The 19,168-nt window shown below is 45.7% G+C and overlaps 1 protein-coding gene across 1 annotated transcript in view; it reads right to left on the bottom strand.

The window, feature by feature from the left end:
• LOC122810711 (bromodomain-containing protein 4-like) overlaps positions 1–18,964 on the bottom strand; it is a 1,011,045-nt gene extending 992,081 nt beyond the window's left edge. The window contains exons 1-2 of the mRNA XM_044082276.1: positions 18,947–18,964; positions 18,537–18,897 (exon numbers count right to left, since the gene is read on the bottom strand). Of these exons, the coding sequence (XP_043938211.1) occupies positions 18,537–18,897; positions 18,947–18,964 (379 nt within the window). The remainder of the gene's footprint in view (positions 1–18,536; positions 18,898–18,946) is intronic.
• Positions 18,965–19,168: the final 204 nt, after the last annotated feature.

Consider the following 19,168-nt stretch of genomic DNA (forward strand, 5'->3'; position numbering starts at 1 on the left):
GGTTGTCCTGCCTCAGGCAGCCCTTCGGTCGGCCGGATTCCAAAGTCTGGGTCTGGCCTCGGCTGATGTCGCACTTCACCCGACGTCATAGCTCCTGGGGTATAAAGGCATCAGCCGACGCCATTTTCCTCAGTGTTTCTTGCCCCAGGTGCCAGGTGCCCTCTAGGAAGGCTAAATTTGGATAAAAGTAGAAATTCCAAACAGTAGAAATCAAAAAGTATATATACATATATACATACAAACAAATACACCATAATAGATTCCCAAGCTACCTAAGGGGGGGGGGGGGTAAGTACCCTAGGAATACCACAGAGGGGAAGGAGGGTGGGTAATCCTGACTGCAGATGCATACCTATCGGACATCTACATTTATGGTAGGTACAAAACTGTACTATGTCCTTCAAGGATGCATCTGCAGTCCTAACATATGGGTAGAATACCATAGCCAAACTGGGGGAGGAGGCACTAAGATAATGATGGTGTAGTTAAGATCCCTTGTAAAACTGCAGTTGCAAACCCTGCTCGGGATCTGGAGTATAAAGGAAGATTGTAATGCTTGGCAAATGTATGCACGGAGCTCCAAGTAGCAGCTTCTAAAATGTCTTTGGTAGCCACTCCTCGTAGGAAAGCTGTACTGGTGGCTGTAGCTCTTGTGGAGTGAGGCCTGATATTTTCAGGAGTTGTCTTTCCATGAAAAGAGTAACAGAATCGAATGCAATTTCCTAGCCATTTTGAAATTGTCTGTTTGGAAATTGCTTTTCCTTGCACTCCTGTTGCATATGCTACCAGAAGCTGGTCAGTTTTTCTGTTGGTCTTAGTTCTGTCCAGATAGTAGCGCAGTTGTCTGTGTACATCCAAGGTGTGCAGTAGTTTTTCCCCCCTGTTCTGTGGGTTTGGGAAGAACGTAGGTAAATGAATAGCTTGGTTCAAGGATACTCTGGATACCACCTTTGGCATGAAAGTAGGATTGATTCTCAGAGACACTCTATCCTGGTGAAAAATAAGGAAAGGCTGCACTGCCATTAGGGCCTGTAACTCGGATACCCTTCTTGCTGAAGTGACTGCTAGAAGGAAGGCAGTTTTCCAAGATAAGAACTGTAAGTCTGCTGATGCTGCTGGTTCAAAAGGGGGGAGTGTCAATTTTTCCAGCACAAAATTGAGATCCCATGCAGGCAGAGGTGGTTTCCTTGGAGGTTTTACATTTTTGATCCCTCTTAGAAATTGTCTGAGGAGAGGTTGAGAGAAGATAGGAGGATCCATGTTGTACTCTGCTGAGATTGCTGAAGCATGAATCTTAATGGAAGAATAGGACAGGCCATTGTGGAACAGTTCTGCCAAGTATTCTAGGCTGTGTGCAAGGTTAGCCAGTGTGACATCTGTCCCCTTTGATGCACTCCAAACGAGGAATCTCTTCTATTTGGCTGAGTATGTTTTCCTTGTGGAGGGTCTGCGAGCCTCCAGGATAACGTCCTTGACCCTCTGAGATAGAACAGGTTGGTTTTGCTTTATGCAATTTTCCAAGCAGTTAGCTGCAGTGTTTTCAAGTTTGGATGCAGGGTCTTGTAGTTGTTCTGTGTTAGAAGTAAAGGCCATAGAGGTAGAGGCCATGAGTTTGTCCGAGACATGCTTCTCAGTAGCGGGTACCAATGCTGCCTTGGCCAGTCTGGAGCAATCAGGATTACCTTTGGCTGTTCCTCCCTGATCTTCAGTAGAACTTTGTGCATCAATGGGAGAGGTGGAAAGGCATAAACTGTCAGATCCCTCCAGCTGAAAGAAAGGGAGTCCACCCTCCAGGCTTGTGGGTGGTATTCTCTTGAGCAGAATTTCTTCAGTTGGTGGTTGAGTGGGGAGGCGAACAGGTCTATCTCTGGCATTCCCCATGTCTTTGTTATGGTTTTGAAGATGTCTGGATGCAGCATCCATTCGTGTTCATCTGTGGTAGTTCTGCTTAATCTGTCTGCTAGTGAATTTTCTTTTCCTGGAACGAATCTGGCCTGCAACTGAATGTTGAGATTCAGGCCTAGGTTCCACAGATCCATTGCCATCCGGCATAGGGGGTAAGAATGCGCGCCTCCCTGCTTGTTGATGTACCACATAACTGTGGTATTGTCCGTCCTTATCAGCAGGTGTCCTTGCTGGAGGAATGTTTTGAATGCCTCGATTGCATGCTTCACTGCCAGCATCTCCTTTAGATTTATGTGTAGATTCAACTGGTCTTGGGACCATAGGCCTTGGATACACTTGTCTTCCATGTGTGCCCCCAAGCCTAGGTCTGAGGCGTCTGTGGTGATGGTCTGCCTTGGTTGTGGTTTGTGGAAAGGCAACCCTCTGTTGGTCTGGCAGGCCTGAGCCCACCACAGGAATTCTTGTTTCAGGCATGGAATGATTGGTATCATGGTTTCTAGGCTGTGTCTGTGTTGAGACCAAACATTCCTTAGGTACCATTGTAACTTTCTCATATGCAGTCTGGCATGTGGGATCAAAATTATGCAGGATGCCATGAAACCCAGGGCCTGCAGGACTTTCCTTGCAGTAAGCTGAGTTTGTCTTGTCAATGCCATGAAGTAGAGTGGAAGTTGCTTTTGTTTTTCTTCTGTGAGAAAAGCCATCTGAGTTATTGTGTCCAACTCTGCACCCAAAAATGTTATCCTTTGGGATGGCGCTAGTTTTGACTTCTGTATGTTGACTGTGTATCCCAATGCTTGCAGTAGTTGTATGACATAGGTCAAATCCTTTATTATTTTTGTCTTGTTGTCCGCTTGTATTAGGCAGTCGTCCAGGTATGGGTAAATTTGAATTCCCTGAAGCCTGCAATATGCAATTACTGATGCCAGGCATTTTGTGAATACTCTGGGCACAGTAGATAAGCCAAAGGGCAATGCTGAGAATTGATAATGCTCTGATCCTGCATGAAATCAGAGGTGCCTTCTGCAATCTGGTCGTATGGGGACGTGCAGGTATGCCTCCTTGAGATCTAGAGTCACCAGCCAAGACTCCTTGCCCAACATGGGAAGAAGTTGCTGTAGGGTCAGCATCTTGAATTTCGGTACAATGAGATATGTGTTCAGTGCGGACAAGTCGAGAATAGGCCTCCATTGAGTTTCTTTTCTTGGTACAAGGAATAGTCTGGAGTAAAATCCTTGGCCTTGTTCCATAGATGGTACCTTTTCTATTGCTCTCATCCTTAGTAAGTTGGCGATTTGTTTTAGAGCCTCTGGCTTCTGGCTTGATGGAAGGTTTGGCATTCCTCTCCTTTTTGGTAAAGTGTGGAAATGAAACCTGTAGCCTTTGTCTACTGTTTGCAAAGTCCATTTGTCTCCTGTAATGCAATGCCAGTTTTTTGAAAATAAAGCTAACTTTCCGCCCAAGGGTGCTTCCAGTTGTGCCTTGGTAGGCGGAGTCAGAGCCAAGTCATTGCGTCTGTCCTGTGGAAGTGGTTGTAGCTGTGGTGGTACTCCTCTGGTTATCAGGTTGCCACTGACGGCCCCTGTAGGCACCTCTTGATTGACCTCTGCCTCTTGGGCGTCTATTTCTGCCTCTCTGTGCTCTGGAGGTGTCTGGAAAGGACCAATTTTTTTGAAGGCCAATTTCTGCTGAACCTCGGAGGTTGGACCTGCAGAAAATCCTTGACTGTTTGTACAGATTTTGCCTTTTCTTCCACTTTCTTGAGAACTTCCTGTGCAGGGGAGCCAAATAAACTTTGTTTCTCCATAGGGGCATCTAGGAGTTTTGACTTAACATGGTCTGGCAAGGTTTGCTCTTTTAGCCAGGCATGCCTTCGAATCACTGCTCCAGTCATAGCTGATCTAAATGAAGCCTCCACAGTGCATCATAGCCACATTTTAAGAAAGGATTACTGACCTGCTGTGAGTTGTGTACCAAATCCTGAAGGGACTTACGGTCTAAAGGTTCAGGAGAGGAAAGTTGTTTACTCAGCTGATCTAACAAAAATTCCTGGTACTGTATCATGTGAAATTGACAGTTTAAAGCTCTAGCAGAAAGAGTAGCAGATGTATAAACCTTTTTACCCCATCTCTCTAATGCTCTTGATTCTCTTTCAGAGGGTAGGGTTTTTTTAGCAGATGCCGCTGCAACACCCTTAGGGCCCTGAGAAATGGTCTCTGGGTCTGCAGCGTGGGCCTTATACAAGTGGAAGTGAGAATCCGGGACCCTGTAATATCTGTCAGGTTTGGCAGGGGCCGGGGGAAGAGAATCAGGGGCAGAACTGGCATCATTGTATGCATCATCCACAACAGATAGTACAGGTGGTATGGCTAAAGGCCTATGCTGTGGTAAGTGTAAAAAAGTCCTTAGCCTTTTCCTTGAATCTGAAAAATCCTGACCCTGCCACTGGAAGTGTTCCCTCATTGAGTGGAGGGTTTCCCCAAATGAAAATTCTTCTGGGGGGGGAGGCAGAAGGAATGGAGTCTTCTGCATCCGTATCCTCATAAGGAGAGTATGGTCCTTCCTGATGGTGTGATAACTCTGATCCATCCGAGGAGTAGTCAGAGGAGAGAGGTTCAGGGGGTTCAGTCCTAGGCCTTTTTTCAGGAGGAGGTTGTGAGGCCCTGTCTGGGTGAGGTTGGGATCCCATGATCAGAGAAATAAGGTCCTCAGCCAGGCTAAGAATCTGAGAAGAGGAGGAAGGCCTGAGAGAGGGAGCTTTAGTAGGTAAGGCCTTGGAAGATTTAGCTGCCTTAGCCCTGGAGAAGGCCTTAATAGACATAGAAGCAGGGGGCCTAGCTGCCCCACGTGCAGGAGTAGAGATGTCCAATGGAATGGTGTCGGACAATTCCTGTGTGCCTGCTTCTTCGGTATGAATTTCTGTAGCCGACTCAGCCGTGGCCTGTGAGGCCTCGGTTGTCGGAGGTATGCTTTCGGCCGAAGGAAGAACCGAGGACTCTGTTTCAGCCGAAACCGAGACACTCGCGGTAGGCCTAACCGTGGTTTCAGCCGAAACCGCGGGCCACGAGTGTCGGTCCTTTTCCTTGCGTTTTTTGGCTAAATGTGTAGTCTGAGTCTCCGACAGCATTTTATATGCAAAAGCGGGACCAAAAAACTCTTCAGCAAACTCCGACCGACGTCCAAGTGTCCGTCGGTTGAAGGAAGCACAGGCTAAACAAGCTGAAACGTCGTGGTCTGGGCCTAAGCAAGGAAGGCAGTAAGCGTGGAAATCCTTATGAGGTATTTGTTTCCCACATGTTAAACAATTATTTACTTTTTCTGACATCGGCTGAGGCAAGAAAGAGTCCCCAACGGGGTACTTAGCTTTTTTAGAAGTCTTCGGTAGCTGAAATCTCTGGATCTGACCGACCGGCACTTGTGAACAGCTTCTGCTTCGGGCACCGCGCGGCAAGAAAGACTGAGGAAAATGGCGTCGGCTGATGCCTTTATACCCCAGGAGCTATGACGTCGGGTGAAGTGCGACATCAGCCGAGGCCAGACCCAGACTTTGGAATCCGGCCAACCGAAGGGCTGCCTGAGGCAGGACAACCCCATATGTTAGGACTGCAGATGCATCCTTGAAGGACATCTTAAGGTTCCCTTATACTATTCAGCCAGTGTTTCCTCCTATATGGATATAGTGAGGAGGTAATGGGGTGTTCGTACCGCAGATAGGGATATTTGTGAACTGATAGATGCTGAGCCTAAGTTTCTATTTAGGAATATGAAGTCCTTCAAAAGGCAGCTATGCTATCCTAGGAGTACTTTTTATTCAAATAGAGCAACTGGAACATATCCATGTGGTAAATGCAACTATTGTAAATATACTGATAACACACAGCTAGCTTTGAACATCCAGATCAGAACAGAGTGTTTCATTTTCAGGTGCAAGCCACATGTGATAGCCAACATATAGTTTATTTAGCCTATTGCCTTAAATGTAAAAAAAAATTCTATATAGGCAAAACAGACAGACCTTTCAAAGAAAGGATACGAGAACGCATTTATTATATTAGTAGGAGAAATAAAACCAGTGCTTTGGCCAATCATGTCATCAGTACAAACTCTGAACACACCTTTAAGTTTATGGCCATAGGTAGAATTTTTGAGAATGTCGGGGGGGGGGGGGGGGGTATACGTAATATGATTGAGCAGTTGGAGGCCAGACGGATTATTAGACTTGTGGAGATTCAGGCCATGGCTTAAATGAAGATGTGCCACTTAAACCTAAGCTAAAATCCATACCCTTTGTTTAGATAGTACTTTTCTTTCCTAGCTGTCTCACAAATGAAGTGTGCTTATTTATATATATTCTTCACCCATTTTTATATATACACTTTTATAGATGTAGAAGCGATATACTTCAAGGTTACATTTAAAAGACTGTTTTATATATAAAGAAGTTATATCTTACCATAACGTTCCATCAATATTGTTGATCCTCGTTCAGTCATTACGTATGGGTATCGGTTCCAACCTCGGAACTGAGCTGGCCATCTTCCAAGCTCGAGTCAGCTACAAACTCTCGAGCTAAAACTCTTACCCAAAATTCCCCTCTCCCTGTTACCTCAGACTGAGTTTGCAAGTCAAAAGAAGGTAGAGGCTACCTCTGGTCAAATGACCTAATAGAATCGGATGGGGAGATCGTAGAAGCCACAGGAGGGGGAAGGAGGGAGGGTCGTAATGACTGAATGAGGATCAACAATACAGATGGAACGTTATGGTTGGACATAACTTCTTTATCTGATATTGTTAATCCTCGTTCATTCCTTACGTATGGGACAGAGTCCCCAGCTACCTTTATTCCTGGGAGGCTCTCATGGAAGGACATTCCTGAGCACCATAGAACCAAAAGATGTTCTTCCCCTAGAGGCCAAATCCAATTTGCAATGATTGATGAAGGTATGAGGGGAAGCCGAAGTTGAAGCTGCATAAATGTCATGTAAAGAAGCTCTGGCATGGAAGGCAGCAGAAGTTGCCACCGACCTTGTAGAATGAGTCTTTATGGTAGTAGGTAATGGAATATAACGTTGTCTATAAATGAAGGTCACACAGTCTTTCAACCATTTAGCCAATGTGACCTTAGCAACAGCACATCCTAATCTAGGTCTAGACTAGGCCAAAAATAACTGGTCTGAATTACGAGAGGCCTTAATCCTGTTCAAGTAGAAGCGAAGTTGTCTGTGAATATCTAGGGTAAGTAGGCAATACTTTCCTTTGTTTGAATAGTTGGGGAAGAAAACTGACAATTCAATGTTTTGATTAATGGACATTTCAGAGATCACTTCTGGCAGAAAGGAAGGATTAGTTCTCAATGACACTCTATCTCTATGAAAAATCAAATATGGACTCTTGATGCATAAGGTTTGAAGCTCAGAAATACGTCTGGCAGAAGTAATGGCGACCAAAAACAAGGTTTTCCATGACAAGTATTTGAGGTCGCAAGAAGAAGCTGGTTCGAAAGGTGGCATTGTCAAAGCTTGTAGAGCTAATGACAGGTCCCATGGTTGAGTAGGTTCTCTAAAAGGGGGGGTTTAGATGATTCACACCTTTTATGAAAGTCTTGCACAATTTGTGTGACATGAGAGGGGTCCTGGACACCATCATGTAAATTAAATATTGCAGCCAAATGAACTCTAATGGTAGACGCAGATAGACCGGATTAAAAATGAGTGGCTAGATACTCTAGTACTATCGACACTAGTGCTGAAACAGGATCTACTTGCTTTTCTTTCAGCCAAAAAGTAAATCTTTTCCACTTGCTTAGATAAGTAATTCTGGTGGAAGACTTATGAGATCAATAAGAATGTCATGTAATGGCAAAGATCGATCATTCTGCCTGGCAATCAAGGGAACTGGATGAGCCAAGCTGTGAGCTTCAGGCTGTCCAAGTTGGGATGAATCAGATTCTGCGGATGGGAGATCAACCCAGGGGTTGGATGGAGAATCCACGGTTGATCTAGCAGGGGAGGCCAAAGGAATGGGAACCAAATATGAGGAGGCCAATACGCAGCTATGAGGATCACTTTGGTCTTTAACTGGCGGGCTTTCTTCAGAAACTGGGGAATGAGGGGGAGAGGTGGAAATGCATAAAGTAGACCCCAAGGGCCAATCATGGATTAAAGCTTCCCTGGGTGACTGTCCCGGAGGGGGAATCAGGGTGAAATAATTGCTGCATTTATAGTTGGTCAGGGACACAGAGAGGTCGCAGCAAGGAAGACCCCAGCAGTTGAAAATCTCCACCGCTATCACGGGATTCAGGGACCACTCGTGAGGTTGTAGAATACACCTGCTGAGTCTGTCTGCTATCACAATGGAACTCCTGGGAATGTGTGTTGCTAGACGAAAACGATTGGTAGCCATCGCCCACTGCCATATCCTCATGGCCTCTCGACAGAGCGGGTAAGATTTGGTTCTGCCCTGTTTGCTGATGTACCAGACCACTGCCATGTTGTCTGATTGTATCGCAATAGTCCCAGACAGCAGCAGGGGATGGAATGCTTGCAACGCCACAAGCACCACCCTCAGCTCTAGAACATTTATATGCAGATGGGCCTCCTCCATTTCAGACCAAGTACCTTGGACTGTCTGTCCCTGACATAGCTCCCCCCACTCCATCAGGGAGGCGTCCCGTGGTCACTGTAGCCTTGGGCTGTTGGGGGGAGAAGGGGCGAGACCATTGTGACGGGTTGTGGGTCATCCACCAATTTAAATCCTGTTTGCACCTGTGAGTTACCCGAATCTTGGCTGAAAGAGGGTACTGAAAGGGATACCACTGGGTGAGCAGTAGCCATTGTAGAAGCCTCATGTGAAACCTGGTCAGGGGGGAAAATGGTGATGGCGGCTGCCATGGAACCAAACAACTGTAGAACAGAATGAGCTGTGGATTTCTCCCTTGAAAGGACTGGGGATCAGTTGTTGCTTTATCCTTAGAATTCAGTGCTCTGGAAGGGATGCTCTGCAATCCTTTGATTTCAAGATGAATCCTATGAATTCTGTGGACTGAGATGGGGTGAGATTGGATTTTTGCCAGTTTATGGTTATGCCTAGCCTTTCTGCAGAAAGGAGAGAGTATGCCAGGGCTTCTTCCTATAGATGTCTGGTGGGGGCAGAGATGAGCCAGTCGTCTAGGTATGGAAAAGTACAGTTGTGTACACTTACCATAAATGTAGATGTTCGAGTGTATTCACTGTTGCAGTCAATACATTTGGGTAATCCTGCTGGCAGGCTGACCTCAGCTGGCCTGAATTCAAAAGTCTTGGGTCCTGTGTCGGCTGCTGTCGCCCCTTCCCTGACGTCAAGTAGTCAGGGGTATAAAAGAAGCGGCAGACACCATTTTCTTTAGTTTTTCTTGCCCCAGATGTCAGGTGCCCCCCAAAAGGGTTGCCAAAATTTAGATATGTATAATTACATGCACCAATATAAAATTTACCTTCATCTACAAGTAAATACACCACATAGGTTGTATAAATCAGAGAAGGAAAGATAGGTACCATCAGAAGAAAAGGGGGATGGGTAGGTGGGTAACCTGGACTGCAACAGTGAATACACTCGAACATCTACATTTATGGTAAGTGTACACAACTGTACTATGTTCTTCGTGTTTCACTGTTGGTCATTACATTTGGGTAGAGTCCCAAAGCTAAGGTTGGGAGGCTGGAGCTAAACAGCATTAGGAGCGGCTATGAGGCCCTGCAGAACTGCAGTGGCAAAGCCTGCCTTGGACTTAGAGTAGAATGGCAGATGATAGTGCTTTGTAAAGGTGTGCACTGAACTCCAAGTATCAGCCTCTAAAATGTCATTGGTAGGTACTCCCCTGAGAAACGCTGCTGAAGTGGCTGCAGCTCTGGTTGAGTGTGGCCTAATGCCCTTAGGTACTGGCTTGCCATGATGTAAATAGCAGAAACGAATGCAGTGGCCTATCCACTTTGAAATAGTCCGCTTTGAGATAGCCTTTCCTTGTGATCCTGTAGCATATATGCCACTAGTAATTGCTCTGTCTTTCTGAAAACTTTGGTTTTGTCCAAGTAGAATCTAAGCTATCTGTGTACGTCCAAAGAATGCAGAATTCTCTCCCCCTTGTTCTGTGGATTTGGATAAAAGGTTGGCAGGTGAATAGTTTGGTTGAGAGCCACACTGGACACCACCTTAGGCATAAATGTTGGGTTTGTCCTCAGAGACCCTTGCCTGGATAAAAAATAATAAAAGGTTCCCCAGCCATGAGTGCCTGCAGCTCTGAAACTCGTTGTGCAGAAGCTATTGCTAGGAGCAGAGCTGTTTTCCAACATAAAAACTTTATATCAGCAGTAGCAGCTGGCTCAAATGGAGGCAGGGTGAGTTTTTCCAAGATATAGTTGAGGTCCCATGCAGGCATTGGTGATCTCCTTGGAGGTCTTAAATTTCTGGCTCCTCTGAGGTACTGCTTTAATAAAGGATGAGAAAAGATTGGTGGCTCTACATTGTAATGAGCCAAAATGGCAGAGGCATGAATTTTAATAGATGAGAAAGATAGGCCTTTGTCCAGCATCTCAGTTAAGTATTGCAAAATCTGACGAATACTTGGCACAGCTGCATCAGTTCCTTGTGCATGGTTCCAAGCACAGAATCTCTTCCATTTTCCAGCATAAGATTTTCTAGTACTAGGCCTTCTGGCTTCCAAAATGACATCCATCACAGCTTTACTGAAAGGTGCATTTTGTATGACTACATTATTCGCCATGCTGTCAGGTTTAAAGTTCTGAGTTGGCTGTGCAGGATCTGACTGTTTTGCTGGGACAGTAGATGAGGTATTTGAGGTAGGGTCCAAGCTGGGCATTGAGATAAGCTCCTTAATATTGGATACCAGTACTGGCGGGGCCAGTCTGGGGCAATCAGCATCATCTTTGCCTTCTCCTGTCTGACCTTTAACAGTACCTTGGGGAGGAGAGGCAGAGGGGGAAATGCATATACTGATAGTTTTTTCCAGCTGAAAGATAGGGCGTCCACTTTCCATGCTTGTCTGTGATAAATCCTTGTGCAGAATCTTTTAGTTGGTAGTTGTGAGGGGAGGCAAATAGATCTATGTCCGGGCATCCCCATTTTCTTGTTATCATGCTAAAGACTTGCGGATCCAGGTGCCACTCGTGAGGATCCATGAAGTTTCTGCTTAGTTCGTCTGCCAGAGTATTTTTCCTTCCTGGCAGGAATTGTGCCTGCAGATGTACTTGGTAAGTCAATGCTGTGTCCCACAAAGTCATGGCTAGTCTGCAAAGGGGGTAAGAATGTGTGCCCCCTGCTTGTTTATATACCCATGACCATGGTGTTGTCGGTCTTTATCAGTAGTTGTCCTGGATGAAGTAGGTCCTTGAAGGCTGTCAGGGCATTTTGAACTGCTAGCATCTCTTTATGATTGATATGTAGATGCATTTGGTTTGAGGCCCATGTGCCCTGAATGCATCTTCCTGCCATGTGGGCCCCCCCAGGCATAATCTGATGCATCCGTTGTTAGTGTCTGCCTGGCTGGGGGTAATGTGAATGGCTGTCCCTTGTTTTGGTGACAAACCTTTGCCCACCATCGAAACTCCTGTTGCAGGCAGGGAATGAGAGTAATCATAGTTTCCAGGCTGTGGCAATGTTGAGTCCAAACACTTTTTAGGTACCACTGAAGTTTCCTCATATGCAGTCTTGCATATGGAATTAGTAGGATGCAGGATGCCATGAAGCCCAAAGCTTGCAGAATTTTTCTTGCAGATAACTGGGCCTTTGCTGCCAACATTTTGAAATAGGTAGTCAGTTGCCTTTGTTTGTCTGGCGTGAGATAAGCCATCTGGGCAGTTGTATTTAAGCCTGCACCCAGGAATATTATCTCTTGAGAGGGTACTAGTTTTGATTCCTTTTCGTTGACTGTGTACCCTAGGCATGTTAGAAGTCTTTTCACAAACGCCAGATGCTGTAGAAGAATGCCCTTGTTCTCTGCTTGAATTAGGCAGTCGTCCAAGTAAGGATATATTTGTATTCCTCTTTGTCTGCAGAATGCAATTACTGGTGCCAGGCACTTTGTAAAGACCCTGGGCGCAGTAGATAAGCCAAAGGGCAGTGCAAAGAATTGGTAATGCATTGAGCCAGCCATGAATCTGAGGTATCTTCTGCATCTTTGTCTGATAGGGACATGCAGGTATGCCTCTTTTAGATCTAAAGTCACAACCCAAGCGTTCTTGCCCAGCATGGGCAGAAGCTGCTGCAAAGTCAACATCTTGAATTTTGGTATATCCAGGAACGTGTTCAAAATAGATGGGTCCAGTAATGGCCTCCAGGCCTTGTTCTTTCTGGGTACCAAGAACAGTCGAGTAAAATCTTTGTCCCTGCTCTTGCTCTGGTACTTGTTGAATGGCCCCCATGTCCATGAGGGATGAGACTTGTTTTTATGCCTCTGCCCATTGATTTTTGGCAGATCTGGCCAGCCGTTTGCCTTTGGCAGGGAATGGAAATGGAACTTGTAGCCTTGTGACATGATATTTAGGACCCACTTGTCCTGAGTTATAATGTGCCAATTTTGAGGAAAAAGTGCTAACTTTCCCCCTAAGGGCACTGCCAGGAGATAAGTGCTTGGTGCAGGCAGGGGGAAGTCATTGTGACTGTTTCCTGTATGGTTGTGATTTGTCTTCAACTTTGGAGGTAGAAGCCCCCCATTGCTTTGAGCGGTATGAACCTTGTGCCTGGGGTCTGCCTCTAGGGCGTCTGGATCTGCCCCTTTGAGGTCTGTCTGACACAGGAAAGGACCAATTCTTTGTTGGCCAGTGTCTACTAAACCTAGGAAGGTGTACTTGTAAAAAATCTTTGACCGTTTGCATAGATTTAGCTTTGTCCTCCATTTTCTTTAACACCTCCTCTGCCTTAACACCAAACAAAGTATCATGCTGTAAAGGTGCATCTAATAATTTAACTTTAATATGATCAGGCAGATTTTGTTCCTTTAACCAAGCATGCCTCCTAATTATAGAACCTGTAACTGCGGCCCTGCAGGAGGCCTCTAAAGAATCAAAACCACATTGCAAAGTATGCTTTTCAACTTGTTCAGCTGCATGCAATAAATCCTGCATTTTCTTGTTTTCTGCACATTCAGAGTTTAACATTTTCTGTTTAAGCAATGCCATGACATGTTGCTGATATTTGAGCATATGAAACTGACAGTTTAAGGCCCTTATAGCCAAGGTAGCAGATGTGTAAACCTTTTTTCCCCATCTAGCCAGTGCCCTAGAATCTCTGTCAGAGGGGGTAGTTTTTTTTGCAGCGGAAGCCTCAGCTCCTTTGGTATCCTGAGAAATAGTTTCTGGGACTGCAGCAGGGTTTTTAAAAAGGAATTTATGCGAGTCAGGAACCCTATAATATCTGTCAGGCTTAACAGGAGTTGGAGGTAAGGAGTCAGGGGTAAGACTAGACTCCGAAAACACATCTATAATGTTGAACACAGGTGGGATGGCTAGTGGCTTCTGTTGACGTAGTAAAAGGAAATCCCTGAGCCTCTTTTTAGATTCTGAAAATTCTTGGCTCTCCCAGTAGAAATGCTCCCTCATGGTATGTAAGGTTTCCCCAAAGGAATAGTCCTCTGGAGGAAAAGCTGAGGGTATAGATTCTTCAGCATCAGAATCTTCACAGGGGGGAAGAGAATATGCCTGATCAGAAGAGGAATCAGAATAAATGGAAATCTGATCTGAAGATTCATAGTCAGTCTCTTGCCTAGGCCCCTTATCAGGAGGGGGATGGGAACCCCTGATCAAGGTACTCAAGTCTTTGGCCATTTTGAGCATCTGTTTTTTGGGCATAGAAGCCTGACCACGTGGCTCTTGAGTCTGTTTCTTTGCTTTGGCAGGTGCTTTAGTCTTTACCTTTGAAGCTAAAGTCAGTTTGATGTAAAGATGTTTAGGTCTGAATACACCCTCAGAAGCCAATGCCTGCTCAGCGGCTCCAGACCCATCTGAAGGGATAATATCCGAGGCTCGAATACCTTGAATTTCCATCGGCATGGCCGACTCCACATTAGAGTCGGTAGCGGCCTGCGACTCTAAAGTAGCAGGCGTCAGGGGCTGCGAAAGCGCCTCACTGAGGACCGGCGAACCGGCGACTGGCTTAGGAGAAGCTTCGTCGTTGGTTTTGGGTCTCGGTTGTCTCTCTCTTTCCTTTTCTTTGCGGTTTTTGTGAGCTCCGGTAGTTGGATGGCTATCCGATGACATTTCAGGATAATTAAACCAGCGTCCAAAATAGTTTAAAGCAAAATCATACCGATGCTTAATAGTGCGTTGGTTAAATCTAGCACAAAACAGACAACCACAAACGTTGTGATCAGGGCCTAGGCAAGGAATATAGTTAGAATGAAAATCCTTATGAGGTATTTGCTTCCCACAAGAAATACAATTATTAACTTTTTCTGACATCGGTCTAGAGCAAGAAAAAAGTTTCCCCAACGGGGTACTTAGCTTTATTGAAGACTTCGGATCTGAAACTCGAACACGAAAATCTCAGGAGTCGGTCAACTGGCACTTGCTAACTGCTTCGGGCTCCGCGCAGCAAGAAAGACAGAAGAAAATGGCGTCAGCCGCTTCTTTTATACCCCTGACGATCTGATGTCAGGGAAGGGGCAACAGCGGCCGACTCAGGACCCAAGACTTTGGAATTCAGGCCGGGTGAGGGCAACCTGCCAGCAGGATTACCCAAATGTAATGACTGCAACAGTGAAACACGAAGAACATCACCTGGAATCCTTACAGTCGCAAGTGAGCTGTGACAACTGCCATACACTTTGTGAACACTCTGGGGGCTGCAGAGAGTCCGAAGGGCAGTACTCTGAACTCGTAGTGACTGGCTCCCACATGGAAGCAAAGGAATCTTTTTGATGACCTGTCCACTTTTATGTGGTAGTACGCATCTTGAAGATCTATCGAGCACATCCAATCATCTTTTTCCAAAAGCGGAAGGATAGACTGTATTGTGACCATCCGGAACTTTTGTACTCTTACAAACTTGTTTAATACGCTGAGATCCAAAATTGGTCTCCAGTCTACGGGTTTTCTTTGGCATCAAAAATAGTCTTGAGTAGAATCCGGATCCTATCTGGTCTGGAGGGACTATTTGGATGACTCTTCCTTAGCAGCTTTGATATCTCTAATGCTGCTTCTTCCCTTTGACTGGGTGGTTCGTCGGGGGAACGGGACAAAGATCGAAGGGAATATGAAATGACCTCTGATTATTATCCTTTGTACCCAAGAATCGGTGGTGATGGTTAGCAAGGCAGAAGGGTACAGAGAGAAACGACCCCCAACCACTTCCAGAGGAAAGCAGTTGGGCCGTTCTTCAGGAGCGCTGGTAGGATTAGCCAGAGAAAGAGTCCTGGAACCCTAGTTACGTGGACCCCCTCTGTCCCGAAAAAAGCGTCTTCCCTGTGAGTTTCCCCCTCTGCCTCTAGGGGAGAACTTGGCCTGTGTGTCATGGAAAGGACCCTAAGACTTTCTGTACCATATCTTCCCACTATTCTGGTTTCTGGTGAAAGCCCATTGAGAGGAAGAATAACAGAAACCCACGGCAGAAAAGGTCTTACCATCCTGTTCACATCTGGCCAGTTTGCTTTTAACCTTGGGACCAAACAATGAAGAGGCTTCGATGGGAGCATTGAGAAAGGAAGCCTTGAAAGGTTCCACGAAATTACACAAGCGTATCCAGGCGTGTCTTCTCAGAACAATGCCTGAACTCGCTGCTCTAGCTGCTCCTTCTGATGCATGAGAAATCAGGCGCATGGAGGAGTTGGATATCGATTCAATGGCGGCTAGCTGAGAGGCCACTGTCACGGACCTCATCAGACACGGCACCAGCCAAAGTTTCAGAGAGCTCAGAAATTAAATCCCTTCAAAGCCTGGTAAAGTGTTCCATATAGTTCAGGGACCTGATTGCAAAGGTCGCTGATGCAAAAGTATGCTTCCCTATTCTGTCCAGAGACCGGGACTCTTTGTTGGGCGGATGGACAGTCTGGCTTTCTTCTTCCGCCAGGTCCTTTTTAGTTGTGGCCGCCACCACCAAAGCATCTACAGGAAGACCTTTGGACCAATGGGGATCAGTAGCAGGATGGGACAAAATTTTACCTGGCCTCCGGGGAATGGCCTCAACGGTGTCAGGAGCCTTCCACGCACGCTGCACGAAGAGCCAGACCAGTTCGATGGCAGGTGGAGTAACCCAGGAGATAGGGGGTTGGGCGCGTAAGGCCTGCAGGAACACAGACTCTTCGGAGGTCGGGTTCGAGGGTTGCCAGTCACCTCTCTGTTTAAGAATTTCAAGAATATCACCAAAGGATACCTGAGAGGGTGAGCGAGGGGACCCTTCCCCATCATCAAAGTCTGTGTCTTCAGTAAGGGACTCCTCTGTGGAGTCCATGTGCTTCCTCTTGCACAAGCTTTTTTGATGAACTTCCTCAGAGGGAGAAGCTGGGGAAGACAGCGCAAAAGGGGTTTCCTGTGGGAGTATATCCTGAGGCCCTTGCGCCCGGTGTCCGCCAGGAGCGACTTGTGTACATAGCGGTCCAGAGGAGGGCAGGGAGAGTGATAGCACAGGATCGCCAGTCGACGCCAGAGCCTTCTCCATTATCTGGCAGGCCGGTCCACCTGAAGAGGGGTGAGTGTCCAGGACAGGGGTCACACCCCTCTTCTAAGTGGCTCAGCCTGCCGACTCGGGAGTCCCTGGATGGCTGTGAAATACCAAATTACGTACGCCACAGCTGACATCCTGGGTCATAGCAAAACTCTCCAGCCACAAAGACAACTGCGGCTCCTAGTGAGGTCTGTAAAGGGAACCGTAGAGGGGGAAGACTGTGCTTTATCAAGGGGCTTCAAAGGCAATGAAGGAGGAGAATAAGTAGGGGTCTGTGGCAAAGGGTGATCACCTCCCGAGGAAGGATAGGTCCTGGGGGGCGGGATACCTCTGGCCAAAAGCACTTGATCCACAAGACGCAACACGTCGTGTTCAGAGAGGCTTCTAGTGGACTTCATGGACACGGCTGAAGGGAAGTCAGGTCTATCCAAAAATGAAGTAAGCTCGGTGCCCACCTCGCAGGTCTGCACTGAAAACAACGGGGTTGTAAAGGACTGAACTACAGGTGACTGCACCGAGGAAATCATCGGTGCCAAAGTCATGGTCTGCACCGACGATAAGGTCGGTACCGAAGTGGTTGTCGGTGCTAAGGCTGGAACCGAAAATATCGGTGCCGATAACTGAATTGTCGGTGCTGAGAGGGTAGTCAGTGCCGGGTAAGTTATCTGAGACGAAATGGCAATGGGTGTCGAAAAATCAATCGACGACGTAACAGTCTACATCGACTGGACAGTCAGTGTCAGTATAGAAGTCTAAACTGAGGAGCCCCTCGGTATCAATAGTGTTACTTTTTTTATCTGTCATGTTAGAAAGAAAGAAAGAAAGAAAAAATACCAGCAATGGTACAAGAATTACCCAAAGGTAAGAAGGAAAGGGGCTTTACCAACGATGGTAAAAAAAAAATTACCTCGCTGTAAAGAGGAGGAAAGGAATTGAAAGGATTCAAGAAAGGAAAGTCACTAAATGCAATAAGGTAAGAGAAAACTATCTAATAACTTTCCGGTGAGAAAAGGTCATTTTAGAATTTAGCATGACGAAAAAAACTGTACTTGGCTCAAGAGAAGTAGCTTGACACGACCGAATGGCGATGCAGCAAATGAAATCTGTGGTAAAAGGGAGAGCGGAATTCTGGGAAAGAGTTTTAGCTCGAGAGTTTGCAGCTGATGCGAGCTTGTAAGATGGCTGGCTCGGTTCCAAGGTCGGAACAGATACCCATACGTAAGGAATGAATGAGGATTAACAATATCAGATAGATACATATATATATATATATATATATATATATATATATATATACACACACACACACACGCTTGTGTTTTACACATTTTTCATAAGTGCTTTTTACAGAGCAGTGTGTTTGTGTGCATTTACTTCATTCACTTCATTCACGTCAGTGAGTTCAAGTTACACTCCATGATGTTAATTGTTACCAATTAATTTGTATCATGTGATTACTTGCATTTGTTAGAGGTTGTATAAATAGAAGCACATTTTAGTTGCATTTGTTAGCATCTGGTGAAGCAGGTCTTCCTGCAAAAGTGCTTATGTTGTAACATTAAAACTTCAACAAACTGGAAACCTTGGTCGTACCAAATTTCTTCTGTGTTTTTATCATTGTTTGCTTTTGGACTTATTTAGAACTCAGGAACTTGTGTGGGCTGGTGACTGTTTTTGTGGCTTGATCATGTACACCTATCGACTTATCTGTACAGATGATGAAATCCAGTCAATTAAACAGATGTTTAACTAAACTAATGGAGCTCTTCTCTACATATATATATATATATATATATATATATATATATATACACACATACACACACACACGCAGTATTTATGTATGTACAGCTTTCCTTGTGATATTGTGGCATTTAGGTTGGATTAGAAAAAGAACATCTCATCTGCATCATCATTAGAGCTCTGTCACCAGAAACTGCAATGGTGGTAATGAAATCCAGTATACATTACAAATAATTTACCTGGCGGAGATACAACTGTATGCTGGTTCAAGTGAGGTGGCGTATGCTGTTCTAGCTGTTCAGGATGCTGAGACAAATGTGGCTCCGTTTGGTGTGGTAGGTGCATCATGGCTTGAGCAAAATGAGGTACAGCATCATACATGTTCCCTGGAAGAGAAGAATCCATAATAGGAGCCACGACTGGAACAAATGGAGGAGGGACAGAAACAGGAGGAGGAAGAGGTGGTGGTGGAGGTGGTGGAGGAGGTGGAGGAGTAGACTGCTTCACTGGCTGGGGCACTGTCTGAGGAGAGAGAAGAGTCTGTTGTTGCTGTTGCGGCTGCTGATTATGGTGATGATGATGGTGGTGGTGGTGATGGTGCTAGAGAAAGACAAAAAATTACTAATAAAAGTATATTAAAATTCATACTTAATTCATATTCATCCATTGTTCTATAAGAAAAGTACAGTTTTGTACCTACCATAAATGTAGATGTTCGAGGATCCACATTGCTGCAGTCCTAACTATTGGGTAGTCCGCTGTCCAGTCGGCCCGAATACCAAAGTATATGGCTGACGTCGGTCAGGGCGCATTAGACTGACGTCAGTACGTCAGGGTACTAATGCGCATGACCGACGTCATATCCTCAGTC

Source organism: Protopterus annectens, chromosome 9.part0 (assembly GCF_019279795.1).
Source record: "Protopterus annectens isolate FY-2018-M chromosome 9.part0, PAN1.0, whole genome shotgun sequence".
Classification (NCBI taxonomy): domain Eukaryota; kingdom Metazoa; phylum Chordata; order Ceratodontiformes; family Protopteridae; genus Protopterus; species Protopterus annectens.